Source organism: Microcaecilia unicolor, chromosome 6 (genome assembly GCF_901765095.1).
Source record: "Microcaecilia unicolor chromosome 6, aMicUni1.1, whole genome shotgun sequence".
NCBI lineage: Eukaryota > Metazoa > Chordata > Amphibia > Gymnophiona > Siphonopidae > Microcaecilia > Microcaecilia unicolor.
The window spans coordinates 42,833,717-42,846,151 of record NC_044036.1 but is presented as its reverse complement, the minus strand read 5'-3'; the positions used below and the strand labels follow the sequence as shown (position 1 = coordinate 42,846,151).

General features: G+C 44.1%; 1 protein-coding gene across 1 annotated transcript in view; it reads right to left on the bottom strand.

The window, feature by feature from the left end:
* LEPR (leptin receptor) overlaps positions 1 to 12,435 on the bottom strand; it is a 204,665-nt gene that overhangs the window by 37,829 nt on the left and 154,401 nt on the right. Inside the window, exon 14 of the mRNA XM_030207748.1 lies at positions 8,111 to 8,293. Coding sequence (XP_030063608.1) covers positions 8,111 to 8,293 — 183 coding nt within the window. The remainder of the gene's footprint in view (positions 1 to 8,110; positions 8,294 to 12,435) is intronic.

Genomic DNA, 12,435 nt, shown 5'->3' with positions numbered 1-12,435 from the left:
GAGCCAAGGCCTTCTAGGGATTACATGTAATTTGCATTCTGTTAATTAAGGTGGGGGGAGGGATGTTACAGGTTGAGTGAAGGGATGGGGGTTGTGGGGATAAAATGTTATGCCTATGTTTCAATTATTGATGTCGCCAAGTTCTATATACATATGTTTGTAAGCATTGGAAAACTTCAATAAAATTGTTTAAACTAAAAATATAAATAAATAATGAGCAAACCTAGGCTTTCCACAATCAAAACATCAAGAGAATAAATGTAGGTTGCAAAAAAAAACAAATAAGCTCAGAGACAGAATACTGGTTAAGTAATGAAAAAGGGTATTCATACATACGGGAACAGATTTTATTGATCAGAATATGCAAATGCCTCCACAAATGTAGTCAAAATCCAAGTTTAATATTTTATGGCATTTTTACAGTTGGCAGCTTAAAAAATTAGAAAATCTGCACTTCTAATAAATAGCAAGGGATACATAGCACGGGCAAAGCCAGAAGCCCATTTTTTGGGGGGGAGGGAGGCTTGGGGTAGATTGGAGGGTCACCCATTCCTCTCTGCTGTCCCCTCCACTATAAAAAATTTTACCTTTGCAGTCAGGGATGCCCAAGCCCCACCATCCGAAGAGCTCCGTGGCCCAAACCTCCCCCAATGTGAAGACATCAGGGGAGTACCTTCCAGCCACCAATGCCAGCACTCCTCATGCATGGTCAATTCACAATATCAACTTCCTTACACCGGGGCATGTTTGGGCCAAGTTACTCTTTGGCTGGTGGGCTTGGGCACCCCATCAGCCATTCAGGGTACTGCAGTTTGGTGGGACCCAAGTGCAAATTGGGAGCCCCAGACCCCAAAGGTACATAGCTTATTTATTTATATTAAAAATGTTTATTCCTCATAATCAGTGGTGTGCAGGAGCTGGCTCGCACACTGGCTCATGAGAGTCGGTTGTTCACTTTTGAACAATTTTGTGAGCTAGTTGTTACCATATATACTTGACTATACTTGGGGCTTAAAAAAAAAACCCCAAATTGGGATCTCAGCTTATAGTCAAGTTGGCACACCATTTATGGTCTTCCCCCCTCCCCACAGTGACCAGGATTCTTCTTACCGATATGGCATGGCATGCCTCTCTCGCCCCCACCCCCACAGTGACCACAATGAGGGCATGGGAGGACAGTATTGGAATAGGAGGAAGATGGGGACCTGGGGGGAGGATTATGCTTGAAATGGAGGGAAAATGGGGGCACAAGGGGTAATGTCGGAAAGGGAGGGAGATGGGGACATGAGAGGTAATGCTGGAAAGGGAGGAAGATGGAGAGGGAAGGTAAAAGAGATGCCACATCACAAAGGGAGCAGTGAGGCAGATGTCACCAGACCACACAGAGGAAGAAGGGGAACATGAAAGACAGAGCTCAATGAAGAGAGGGATGAGAAGCTGAACCAATGTGGAAAAAGGGAGAGATTCTGGGATGGGAGGGGTTGACCAGAGGGAAAAGAGAAAGATGAGATGGGTTGGGAGGAGACTAGGAAAGATGCTGGAGCCAGAGCGAGAGAGAGAGATAAGGTACCACGGGAAGGGTCAGGGGAGAGAGAGGAAGTGTTGGCTAGGGAGAGGGAGTACAGAACAAAGGGAAGAGAGGCGGAGAGGAGAAAATGGACAGGGTAGGGATGATGACACAGAGGGCAGATACTGAACATGAGGGAATAGGGACAGGGACATAGAGGGGAGGTGAAGGACACGACAGATAAGAACACAGAGGGAATGGTGGTAGACATGAAGAAAGAAGAAATGCCAAATGGACAGGAGACATTGGAAAGCCGAAGAGGAATGGGACTAGAGGAGAAGGAGAACAGTTCAGAAAATGGATGGGATGAGGGTAGAAGGGGGACAGACCAGAAGATGACTAGGACTTGGTGATTGAATGAGAGCGTGCTGGGAAGCAGAGCAGGAAATTATAGTGGGGGTATGTTGATGGGTTGGGGGAATGAGTGAGGGTGTGAAATGGATAAGAGAAAAGGGGCAAAAAAAGGGGATGAAGTCTGAAACATATTGTGAATGGCCTGGAAGACTGGAGAGGGTGAGAGGCACTGAAGAGGGATGGGGTACTGGAGAGGGGAATGGGAGGAAGGGGATTGTGTGAGGGTGGAAATGGGGTGAAAAAGATGGTGGAAGAGGCAGTAGGACATGGGGTATAGGGTAAAGGATAGAATGGCCTGGAGGCAAGGAAAGGAAGGAAAGAAAGAAAGGGAAGGGGATAGAGCTGGGGCTGGTAAGTAGCATTGGAGGGTAGATGAGGGCTAAGAGAGTGAGTACAGAGGATGGGAATTGTAAGAAAGTGGGTGAAAGATGAGGGGGATAGGAGAGTGGAAAAGGAAAGGAGCAGAGGGGGCAATGGGGAAAGCCAGTAGGTAGATGAAAAGTGAAAAGGTGATTAAGGACTAGAAGGTGAGAGAAAGGGATAATGAGAGTAAAATCAAATAGGAGGACAAATGCAGAGGAGAGAAAAGCAGGGGGAAAAAACATAAAAGAAAAGATCAGTGCCAAACATATGTAGAGAAAAAAAGAAAGAAAGAAGACAAGAGGCGAGAGAAGAAATGGAAAAGCCAACCCAGAAAAGAATTTAGAAGACTGACACATGGAAAGTGGAAAAGAGACTGGGACCAGCCTAATTATAGAAATAAAATGCCTAGACAACAAAGGCAGAAAAGAAAACAGTTAAATTTACTGAATACTTTTTAAGGACTGAGATGTCCTTGTGAAATGTATTTTTTTTCTATTTTTATTCTGTAAAGTCAGGAGAAAATAAATTTCTGTTTCTCTTTTACTACTATTCTACTGCTTACATAGTCTGGCTTTCTTGGTCCGGGTGTGAAGGGGGGTGGTCTCCATTTCAGATTTTGTCTGCATGTTTTTTTTGTGGTTCCCTATTCTGTATCATATGATTGTCTGTCCATGTCCTCCAACTGAGGTGAAGGATTCTGCTAGCATGTAGTGTCTGTGTAGGAATCTGTAACAGTTCAGCTTGTTCCAGTTTCCCAGCAGCAGGTATATTGGTGTTCTAGGGCCCAGTGTAATATTTACAGCAATATCTTTTCATAGATGAGTTAGGGCTGTTATGGTTTGGTAAGTTTGGTGCTCTTGGACTCAGTGTAATATTTATATAGCACTGTTTTTTCATAGGTGGGTTAGGGCTGTTACTGTGTGGTAAGTTTTCTGTATAAGTTTTAAATTACTTTTTGCAGGGTTTTGTGTGGCCCTTTTAAAAATACCTTGGGACAAGGCGGCCCTTATCACCCAAATTAAAAATGTTCAGGACTAGTGGTCTCCACATAATGTACAGTCACCACACAAACAAAAGCCCATCTGATTTAAGTGTCTAGCAGTGTAAGGAGTGTATACACTGTTCCTGAGGTGATGGTCACAATCTGAATATTCTGAATTGCAGTTAAGAACACAGGCTGCCTGCTCCAGCCAGTCACAGGACCTCAGCTGGATCCCGCCCTCGATGTAGCTTCCTTTTTCCTTGTAGGCGGGATGCAGCAGAGGCTGCCTGTGTTAATCATAGCTGGCCACAGCCACCGTACCTGAACAAAAACATCAGCCTGCTGGACACTATTTTAGAAAAAGTCTGCTCCCCCTGATGTCAAAACCTGGTTACGCATCTGCTGATATATCTGCACGCTGCCTCCTGAAGCTACCACTCACACAGAAGTAAGGTAACTGCAAGCTGGGCCGGTGCAGGATCGAAGAGGCCTTGAGCATGTGCATATGCTCAAGGCTCCTCACCCCGCCTATGAGGAAACAGGAAGTTATATTAGGAGATGGGATCTAGCTGAGGTCCTGTGACTGGCTGAAGCAGGCAGCCTGTCTTAATCGCAATTCAAAATATTCAGATTGTGACCATCACTTCAGAAACAGTATATACACTCCTTCCACTGCTAGACACTTTGTTTAAATCAGATGTGCTTTTGTTTGTGTGGTGATGTCCCCTGGTTTTTATCCCCCTGCCCTTTAGGAAATGGGGCTAAAAACCAGGGGACTCCTCTGGTTCAAATTTCACTTCAGTTCTTTGTGATTTTTTTTTAAAATTGTGAGCCCTCCAAGGGCAAAAAAATACTTACTGTACCTGAATTTACACTGTTTAAATAGCCTTCTGACTATTGAAGTGATGCACATTCAGATACAGTAGATATTTCTCTGTCCCTGAAAGGCTCAATATTTAAAAATATACAAAGAATTGAAGTGGGGTTTGAACCAGGGTCCCCTGATTCTCAGCCCCATCCTCTCCTCATGGATGTCGATTAAGAAATTAATTTTAAACAAAATTTTAGTAACATGGACTTCCATAGTTCCTGAAGCTGACACAGAGCCTGGTTTCCCTTGACAGTTTCACATTCGGGGGAGGGAGGGGGACAGCAACTACTGGGGGATTAAGAAGGTGACTTGTCTTAATCCCTCCAGTGGAGAGCTTCTGAATCAGTACACCTTTCTGCAACCTAGATGAAGAGTTGGACGTCTATATTTTGGCACTCCCTAGTTCTATACCATGCCCTCTTGCCAGAAGGATGTATTGCAGGGCACCTGGTCAAAAGAAACCAGACAAAAAAGCTCCAAACAAAAAAAGTTCCCGACATAAAATAGACTCCCGACAAAAGGGCCTGATGAAATAGATTTATTTTTGAATGGTACGAATTTGAAGGGTACAAAGAAGTGGAGGAGCCATAAATTACTGAGAAAGTCCACGGCTTGTCACTTGAAAGTCCTGGCACCTGCCTACGGCTTTGACTTCACTATCCACACTTGATATCTAGTGAGAATCATAAATCTGCTTGAAAACATAATTCAGCTTGATTAAGAGTCTATTTTGTTTTGGGTTGTTTTGTTGTGGGGTTTTTTTGGGGAGGGTTATTTTTGTCATGGTCTGTTTTGGTTTTAGTCGGTTTTGTTGGGGTTTTTTTTTGTATAGTCTATTATGTTAGGGTGCCATATTGCAGTTTTAGACAAAAATATCTGATTTAATAAAAGCAGGATTTGGACACCCATGTACTATGGATGTCTAAGCATAGGAGCCAACTTTTCAAAATGATTGGGGGTGCTGAATTTTTTTTTTTTTTTTACAAGCAGTGTGTCCCCCCCCCAATACCTTAAAATTCTGTCTACTGCAATCTTCACCTGGGCAGTGGCAGCACCTCTCATAGGCTGCCTGCAACCTGCACCAGGACTTCTTCCCTGAACAGTCCCACCCCTCAGTCCCCCTATACTGTGCAAATATAAAGAGATGCAAATTTCAAAAACTGACATATTTCAATCACTATACTATAGGTTAACAAATACAAATACAACAAAAAATGGAAAATATATCATTTTAGTGGACTAAATACATTTTTCAATTAGCTTTCAAAGGCCAAAACATCTTTCCTCAGGTCAGGACAGTTAGAGGGGTGGAGGATACAGGGCCGTGCAAAAGTCTTCACACCCTTGTAAATATTTTACTGTTGTCTAAAAAAACATATTTAATTCAAAATGCATTAAACTATCAGCTTGTTTTAACTGATTTATGTGACATCAAAATATGAACTCAAAAAGCCTTGACTAGTTAAAACTAATTTTACCCGAGTGAACGGCAGTGAAACAAGAAGAGTACAGCTGGCTCCGTCTTCAGCTTCTCCTTCCCTCTCAGCTCAGCTGTGGTCCCGCCCTCATTTCCTGTTTATGCAAGGGCGGGACGCTGAGAGGGAAGGAGAAGCTGAAGACAGAGCCAGCTGTACTCTTCTTGTTTCACTGCCGTTCATAGGCGGTCGGTGGCCCAACTGTTTGGGGAGGCTAAAGGGGGCGGGGTTAGGGGTGGGGCCAGGGGTGGAGCTTAAATCCATAATTGTCTGATCTCACACAGAAAAAAAAAATAAAAAATGTCACAATTAATACCTTTTATTAAATTTAGATATTAGCTATGTATCATATGTCAAAGAATAAAGTGGTTGCTCAAAGCATATACTAACCACAATCGCTCAACTGCAAAACACTATGCACAACTTTGTGCAAAAACACACTCTGAACCTTACTGTACCATAAATATTACACTGGGCAGAACCTAATACACCAATATACCACCCATACGGAAAATGTAGACCGTCAACAATATTGAAACAAGGGATCATAATATCACAATTCTCATGTAGAGCCACAAAACATCCTAATTCATGTTTAATGTGGGATAAAATGTCATAAATAAGTAAATAAACTTTTAATGTTGAACACCTAATTCTCAAAGTGGACATATTCCAAACACTATAATGAAAATAAAATGATCTTTTCTACCTTTGTTGTCTGGTGACTTTGTTTTTCTGATTGTGCTGGCCCAGTATCCGATTCTGCTGCTATCTGTCCTCTTAACTCTGTTTCCAGGGCTTCCTTTCCATTTATTTGTTTACTTTCCGCCTTTCTTCTTCATTTCTTGTCCTACATCCGTAAGTAAAAGCTGGGTCCTCCGCAAACTTGACTGTCCAGTGGATCCTGCTTTTGCCTATTTTCTTCATCCATGTGCAGTTTTTCTACTCTCTTCCTTTTCTGTCATCTCATCTCCTTCCTCACTCCTCCCTCCCCCTCCATGTCCAGCAACCCTCCTCTCCCCCCCTACCCTCCCCTCCATCCACCCATATCCAGCAACTCTCCTCTCCCCTGCCCTCTCCTCTCCCCTTCTTCCACCATGTTCAGCAACCCTCCTCTCCCCTTCCATCCAGCAACCCTCCTCTCCCCTGCCCTCTCCTCTCCCCTTCTTCCACCATGTCCAGCAACCCTCCTCTCCCCTTCCCTCCATCCAGCAACCCTCCTCTCTCCTTCTTCCACCATGTCCAGCAACCCTCCTCTCCCCTTCTTCCACCATGTCCAGCAACCCTCCTCTCCCCTTCCCTCCATCCAGCAACCCTCCTCTCCCCTTCTTCCACCATGTCCAGCAACCCTCCTCTCCCCTTCCCTCCATCCAGCAACCCTCCTCTCTCCTTCTTCCACCATGTCCAGCAACCCTCCTCTCCCCTTCTTCCACCATGTCCAGCAACCCTCCTCTCCCCTTCCTTCCCTCCATCCAGCAACCCTCCTCTCCCCTTCTTCCACCGTCCAGCAACCCTCCTCTCCCTTTCCTTCCATCCAGCAACCTTCCTCTCCCCTTCTTCCACCATGTCCAGCAACCCTCCTCTCCCCTTCCCTCCATCCAGCAACCCTCCTCTCCCCTTCTTCCACCATGTCCAGCAACCCTCCTCTCCCCTTCCCTCCATCCAGCAACCCTCCTCTTCCACCATGTCCAGCAACCCTCCTCTCCCCTTCTTCCACCATGTCCAGCAACCCTCCTCTCCCCTTCCCTCCATCCAGCAACCCTCCTTCTTCCACCATGTCCAGCAACCCTCCTCTCCCCTTCTTCCACCATGTGCAGCAACCCTCCTCTCCTCTCCCGTCTGCCCTGTTTCCTTCCTGCCCCCCCCCCCCCCGGCCGTACCTTTAAATATTATAGTTTTGCTGGAGTCGCGGGCAGCCGGCATTGAAGACATCGGCAGGCTTACGCCGGTTCCAGCAGCCTTCCCTTCCCTCGTTGCAAGTCGGATGATGGCTCCGCCCTCGTAGAAACAGGAAATACGTCAGAAGAGGGCGGAGCCATCATCCGACTTGCAACGAGGGAAGGGAAGGCTGCTGGAACCGGCGTAAGCCTGCCGATGTCTTCAATGCCGGCTGCCCGCGACTCCAGCAAAACTATAATATTTAAAGGTACGGCGGGGTGGGGCAGTGGCGGGCTGGGGAGGCTTAGCCTCCCCAAGCCTCTTATACGGGGCACCTATGCTGCCATTCATTCAGGTAAAATTAGTTTTAAGAGCTGGCTGGGCAGCAGGAAGGCAACGAGGGCAGGTTTCAAAATATTGGGGGTGCTCAAGCACCCACAGCACCCACGGAGTCGGCGCCTATGTGTCTAAGTGCGGGTTTTCAGATGTTCAAAGCATGAATGGAGCTTCTAAAATAAGAGCCTTATTCTCCTTTGAACTTAAAATCAAATTCATCTAATTAAACATTATCTAAATGCAAGTTAAAAGCAAATATATGTTCTGTATAATAAATAACTCACCAGTGATATAGTATCTGCTCATATTTGAAGGAACATGTATCCATTTTATTTGCTCTTCTTCGTTTAGGTTTTTCCATTCAACAACAAAAGACGTTAAATCTTGAACACCAGGTAAGAGGTTCCAAGTAATAACTACACAGCTGGAGTTTATGAGGTAAGCACGTAAAGAATGCACGGTATTTACTTGTAAAAGAAAATGACAACAAAATCAGAAATAATATGTTTGGGTACACCGGGCTAGCTTAAACAAGATACAGTACATAACAGAGAATTAGGCTACAGTATCTAACCCAGGAAATAAGGCCAATTATATTTGTAAGGGAGTGGAGGGGTAGCCTAATACAGCTGCAGACTGGGAACTAGAAGGCCCCAGTTCAAATCTCACAGCATCTCCTTGTGGCCTTGGTTAAGTCATGCAACTCTCCATGCCTTAAGCCCAGTGCTGGGCAGATTCTAGCAGCATTGTCAGTCTGGGTCATGCCTCCCTATGTTGCACAAAAGACAGGAACCAGATGGTAACTGAATGCAAAAGTCCCACGAGAGAAACAGGCACACACCAAAAAGTGGGAAACGAAGGAAAGCTGGACAAACCACAAATGAGGAGACTGACATGTACGCTCTACCTGATATTCTGTTTTTATCGGAGAATTTGGCGTTTTATATCACACTAGTGTTTTGAACAGTGCATCATTCATGTATGAACGGTCTTTTTAAAGACCTCTCCATCATTTCTACTCAACCGCACAATCTTATTTTTACTCCCATTTTATCAGACTCCTGAGGCAGGCACGTCTGGTGCCAAAACACGGTGCCTTGTCGAGTCTTGATTATCAATTTTGTGCTATTGTGCATTGCTTTTTACACACTGCAGTAATAAACTTTTTCTGTTGATCCTGTGGTTTGTCCAGACTTCCTTTGTTTCACACTTTTTGGTGTGTCCCCATGTTGCGCAGCAGCAATATTGTGGTGCCTCACGCTGCACAGAAGGCAACAGTAAATCAATCCTGTATCATACCAAAAAAATCACAAAGGAGTCAGTTTGACTCAAGGGCACATCTAGAACTTAATATTTGTATGAACTCACAAGTCTCCTGATTAGATATGGTATCCCTTTTTACACAATAGCATGTTTTACAATGTAGGGATGGTATACTCCATTTGTGCGTGCACATTCATGAGATATCAGAATAGAACGAACTGAGAACAGTGTAGAAATCCATAGAGAGCTCAGTTTGGGAGAGGTAGGGAAAATGAAAAGCAGTAGAATTTTTCTTTTCTCTTCCTTGATTGCAGGAGGGCACAGACAATGTTTGATCTGTGATGTGGCCTGGGAATAGCCACTTGCACCAAAGGAAAGGTCATGATGACTGATCTTTTGAAGTCATGATGATGATGATGGGTACTTATAATCTGCTACTCTCCCTAAATTTAAGTTCAGAGCAGGTTTAACACACAAGCAAATGTTATACAAAATCAATTCTGTCTAAATTTAAAAAAAAATCCAATTATAACAAAAATTCTGAAAACAAATGAGATTTTAGTCATTTCTGAAGGGTATGTTTACTAAGCTGTGTTAGCATTTCTAACACGCCCTTAAATTTAAGGCGTGTTAAACGCTAACATGCCTAAACATTTCTATGAGCGCATTAGTGTTTAACGCGCGTAAACCATTTATGTGCATTATGATAAAGTCATATCCAGGATAGTTGGGTTAAGGCAGTGTCAGTTTGAAATACAAGTCCCAGAAGGCATTGCAGGCAAGGAGCCAGGGGGTGAGGTGAGGAACCCGGACTGGACTCCTAGCTGCAATCAGGGAAGACATGGGTGTAAGCTGGCAGGACATGTAGATGGGCTGCCACTAGAGGGAAAGAGAGATAGGAAACCCTGTGTGCAGGAGCTCATCATTAGTCTAATGCTTAACTCAGCTGGTATGGGTGTGAGGGAAGCTAATGGAAAGAGAATGATTGGTTGTGTGAGCAGAAGCCAGGGATTGATTAGGCAGGTGGGAAGGAGTCCCAGAGGAGAGAAGCAGAAGCAGGAGTGGAGGAGTGGCCTAGTGGTTAGAGTGATGGACTTTGGTCCTGGGGAACTGGGTTCAATTCCCACTGCAGGCACAGGCAGCTCCTTGTGACTCTGGGCAAGTCACTTAACCCTCCATTGCCCCAGGTACAAATAAGTACCTAAGCCGCATTGAGCCTGCCATGAGTGGGAAAGTGCGGGGTACAAATAAAAAACCCCTTGGGTAAGAGAGGTCCCTAAAGTACTGAAGCAGGCTGAAATCCCTTGGGTGTGAGGAAGTCCCAAAAGTATTTGCAGGCTGAAAATCTTTGGGTAAGGGAGGTCCCTAAAGTATTGAATTTACCAGTGAAGTGGATGCAGGGTGAAATCCCTTGGGTATGAGGAGTCTCTAAAGTATTGAACTCTCCTGAAGGTAAAGAGAGTAGAAGGTAGAAACTGCTGCTTTGTGATTTAACTGTGATGATGAACTGAAAGAACTGCTTCTATCTGGAATTGAACTACTGCTTATTGTGCACTGGATAAAGAGCCCAGACTGGAGCTGACTGTGAGCCTGTATTGAATCCTGGTAGGTGCTGGTAGCCTACTGCTTAAAGGGGACTATTTGCCACACACTTTCAGGTGGCTTATAGGTGCTTAAGATTGAAGGTGAATGCTGCTGTTGGAACCTTGTATCAGGTCTACTAGAAACCTGCATGGAATAAAGTCCTTAAGATTGAAGTTGCTGGTGGACATTTATTTCTTGACTGTACCAGGAGCCCGTGGCTGGAGGAGATTGTTCTATCCTTGGCTGCACTTAGAGGTACCTGGTTACAGCATTAAAAACGCTAATGCGCTCACAGCGCACCTTAGAAAACATAGGAGTAAGAGAAAGTATAAATTAAGCTCTTTCATCTTTTTCTTCAAGGTTGTGAACCAGAGGAAGAGTGGAGAGTTTCCCCACCATCTGAGCTCTTACTCTCAGGAGAAAATCTTTTGGTCTGTTCAATTTTGGTTTTCCAGAAGAGAAGTGTTACAATACTTTTCCCAGTTAGTGCACAAGAGTGCCCATACAGTACTGCAGGAAAGCAAAAAAAAAGGCAGTGCGCCCATCTGGTAAAAAAAATCAGTGAAGACAGGAGTGGAAACTGCCTTGCAATGCGGCAAATCAAAGCACTGGAAAAACAGGCATCTGTTCTAGAAAGGAAAGGTACCCTGAAACTAGCCACTAGAAGAGCCTGCATCAGAAAATAATAAGGGTACTGATGGTGCATGACTGTAAATGTACAAATAGAGGATACAGAATGTTCATTACAAAGATGTACCTTTGTGTCATATAATTCCTAAAGAAGAAGTTGATCACTGAGTACAGTTATTTTTTGCAACACAGTCAACAGTCAACAATGATTTGTGTAAATCCCAGTGATGGAAAAAGCCCAAGGGCCCTACGGTAAATCTGTTCCCCATTCCCCACTCTGGAAAGGAGCTACAACTGATGAAAGAACCCCATATTCCTAACACAGTTCTACTGGAGTAAAGGAGGGGCAGCCACAGATTAAAAAAAATAATCAAAGAAATACTTAAGGATTAGTTTTGCATGGTCAGGCTGGATGTCATTCAAAATGTTACAATGGTATTTAAATATTTCAGAAGCCTTCTCATGGGTTTACCATACTAAACTGCTTTGAGTCTTACACAGTTTGCACTTTTTGAAATGTGTCATATGTTTTTCTGTTGATTTTTAACTTGGCATTCTCTTCCAACCATTTGGGCACCCAGCTCAATCACAGCCAAGCTCACAGTGCCATGAACCCTTACGCATGACTATCTAGGGTAATTCCCCAAGACCAGGATTTCAGCATAGGCAATGTAGGCAGTTGCTTTTGGTGCCAAACTTTAAAGACACCACATTGATATCCAGCTCAATGTGGATTAGGAATTGGTTATTGGACAGAAAACAGAGGGTATGGTTAAATGGCCATTTTTCTCAATGGAGGAAGGTGAATAGTGGAGTGTTGCAGGGATCTGTACTGGGATCGGTGCTATTTAATATATTTATAAATGATCTGGAAATTGGAACGACAAATGAGGAGATTAAATTTGCAGATCACACAAAACTATTCAAAATTGTCAAAACACAAGAAACTCTGAAAAATTGCAGGAAGACCTTAAGAAACTGGAAGACTGGGTATCCAAATGGCAGATGAAATTTAATGTGGACAAACGCAAAGTGATGCACATTGGGAAGAATAATCCAAATCGTAGTTACTTGATGTTAGGGTCCACCTTAGGAGTCAGCACTCAAGAAAAAGATCTAGGTATCATTATTG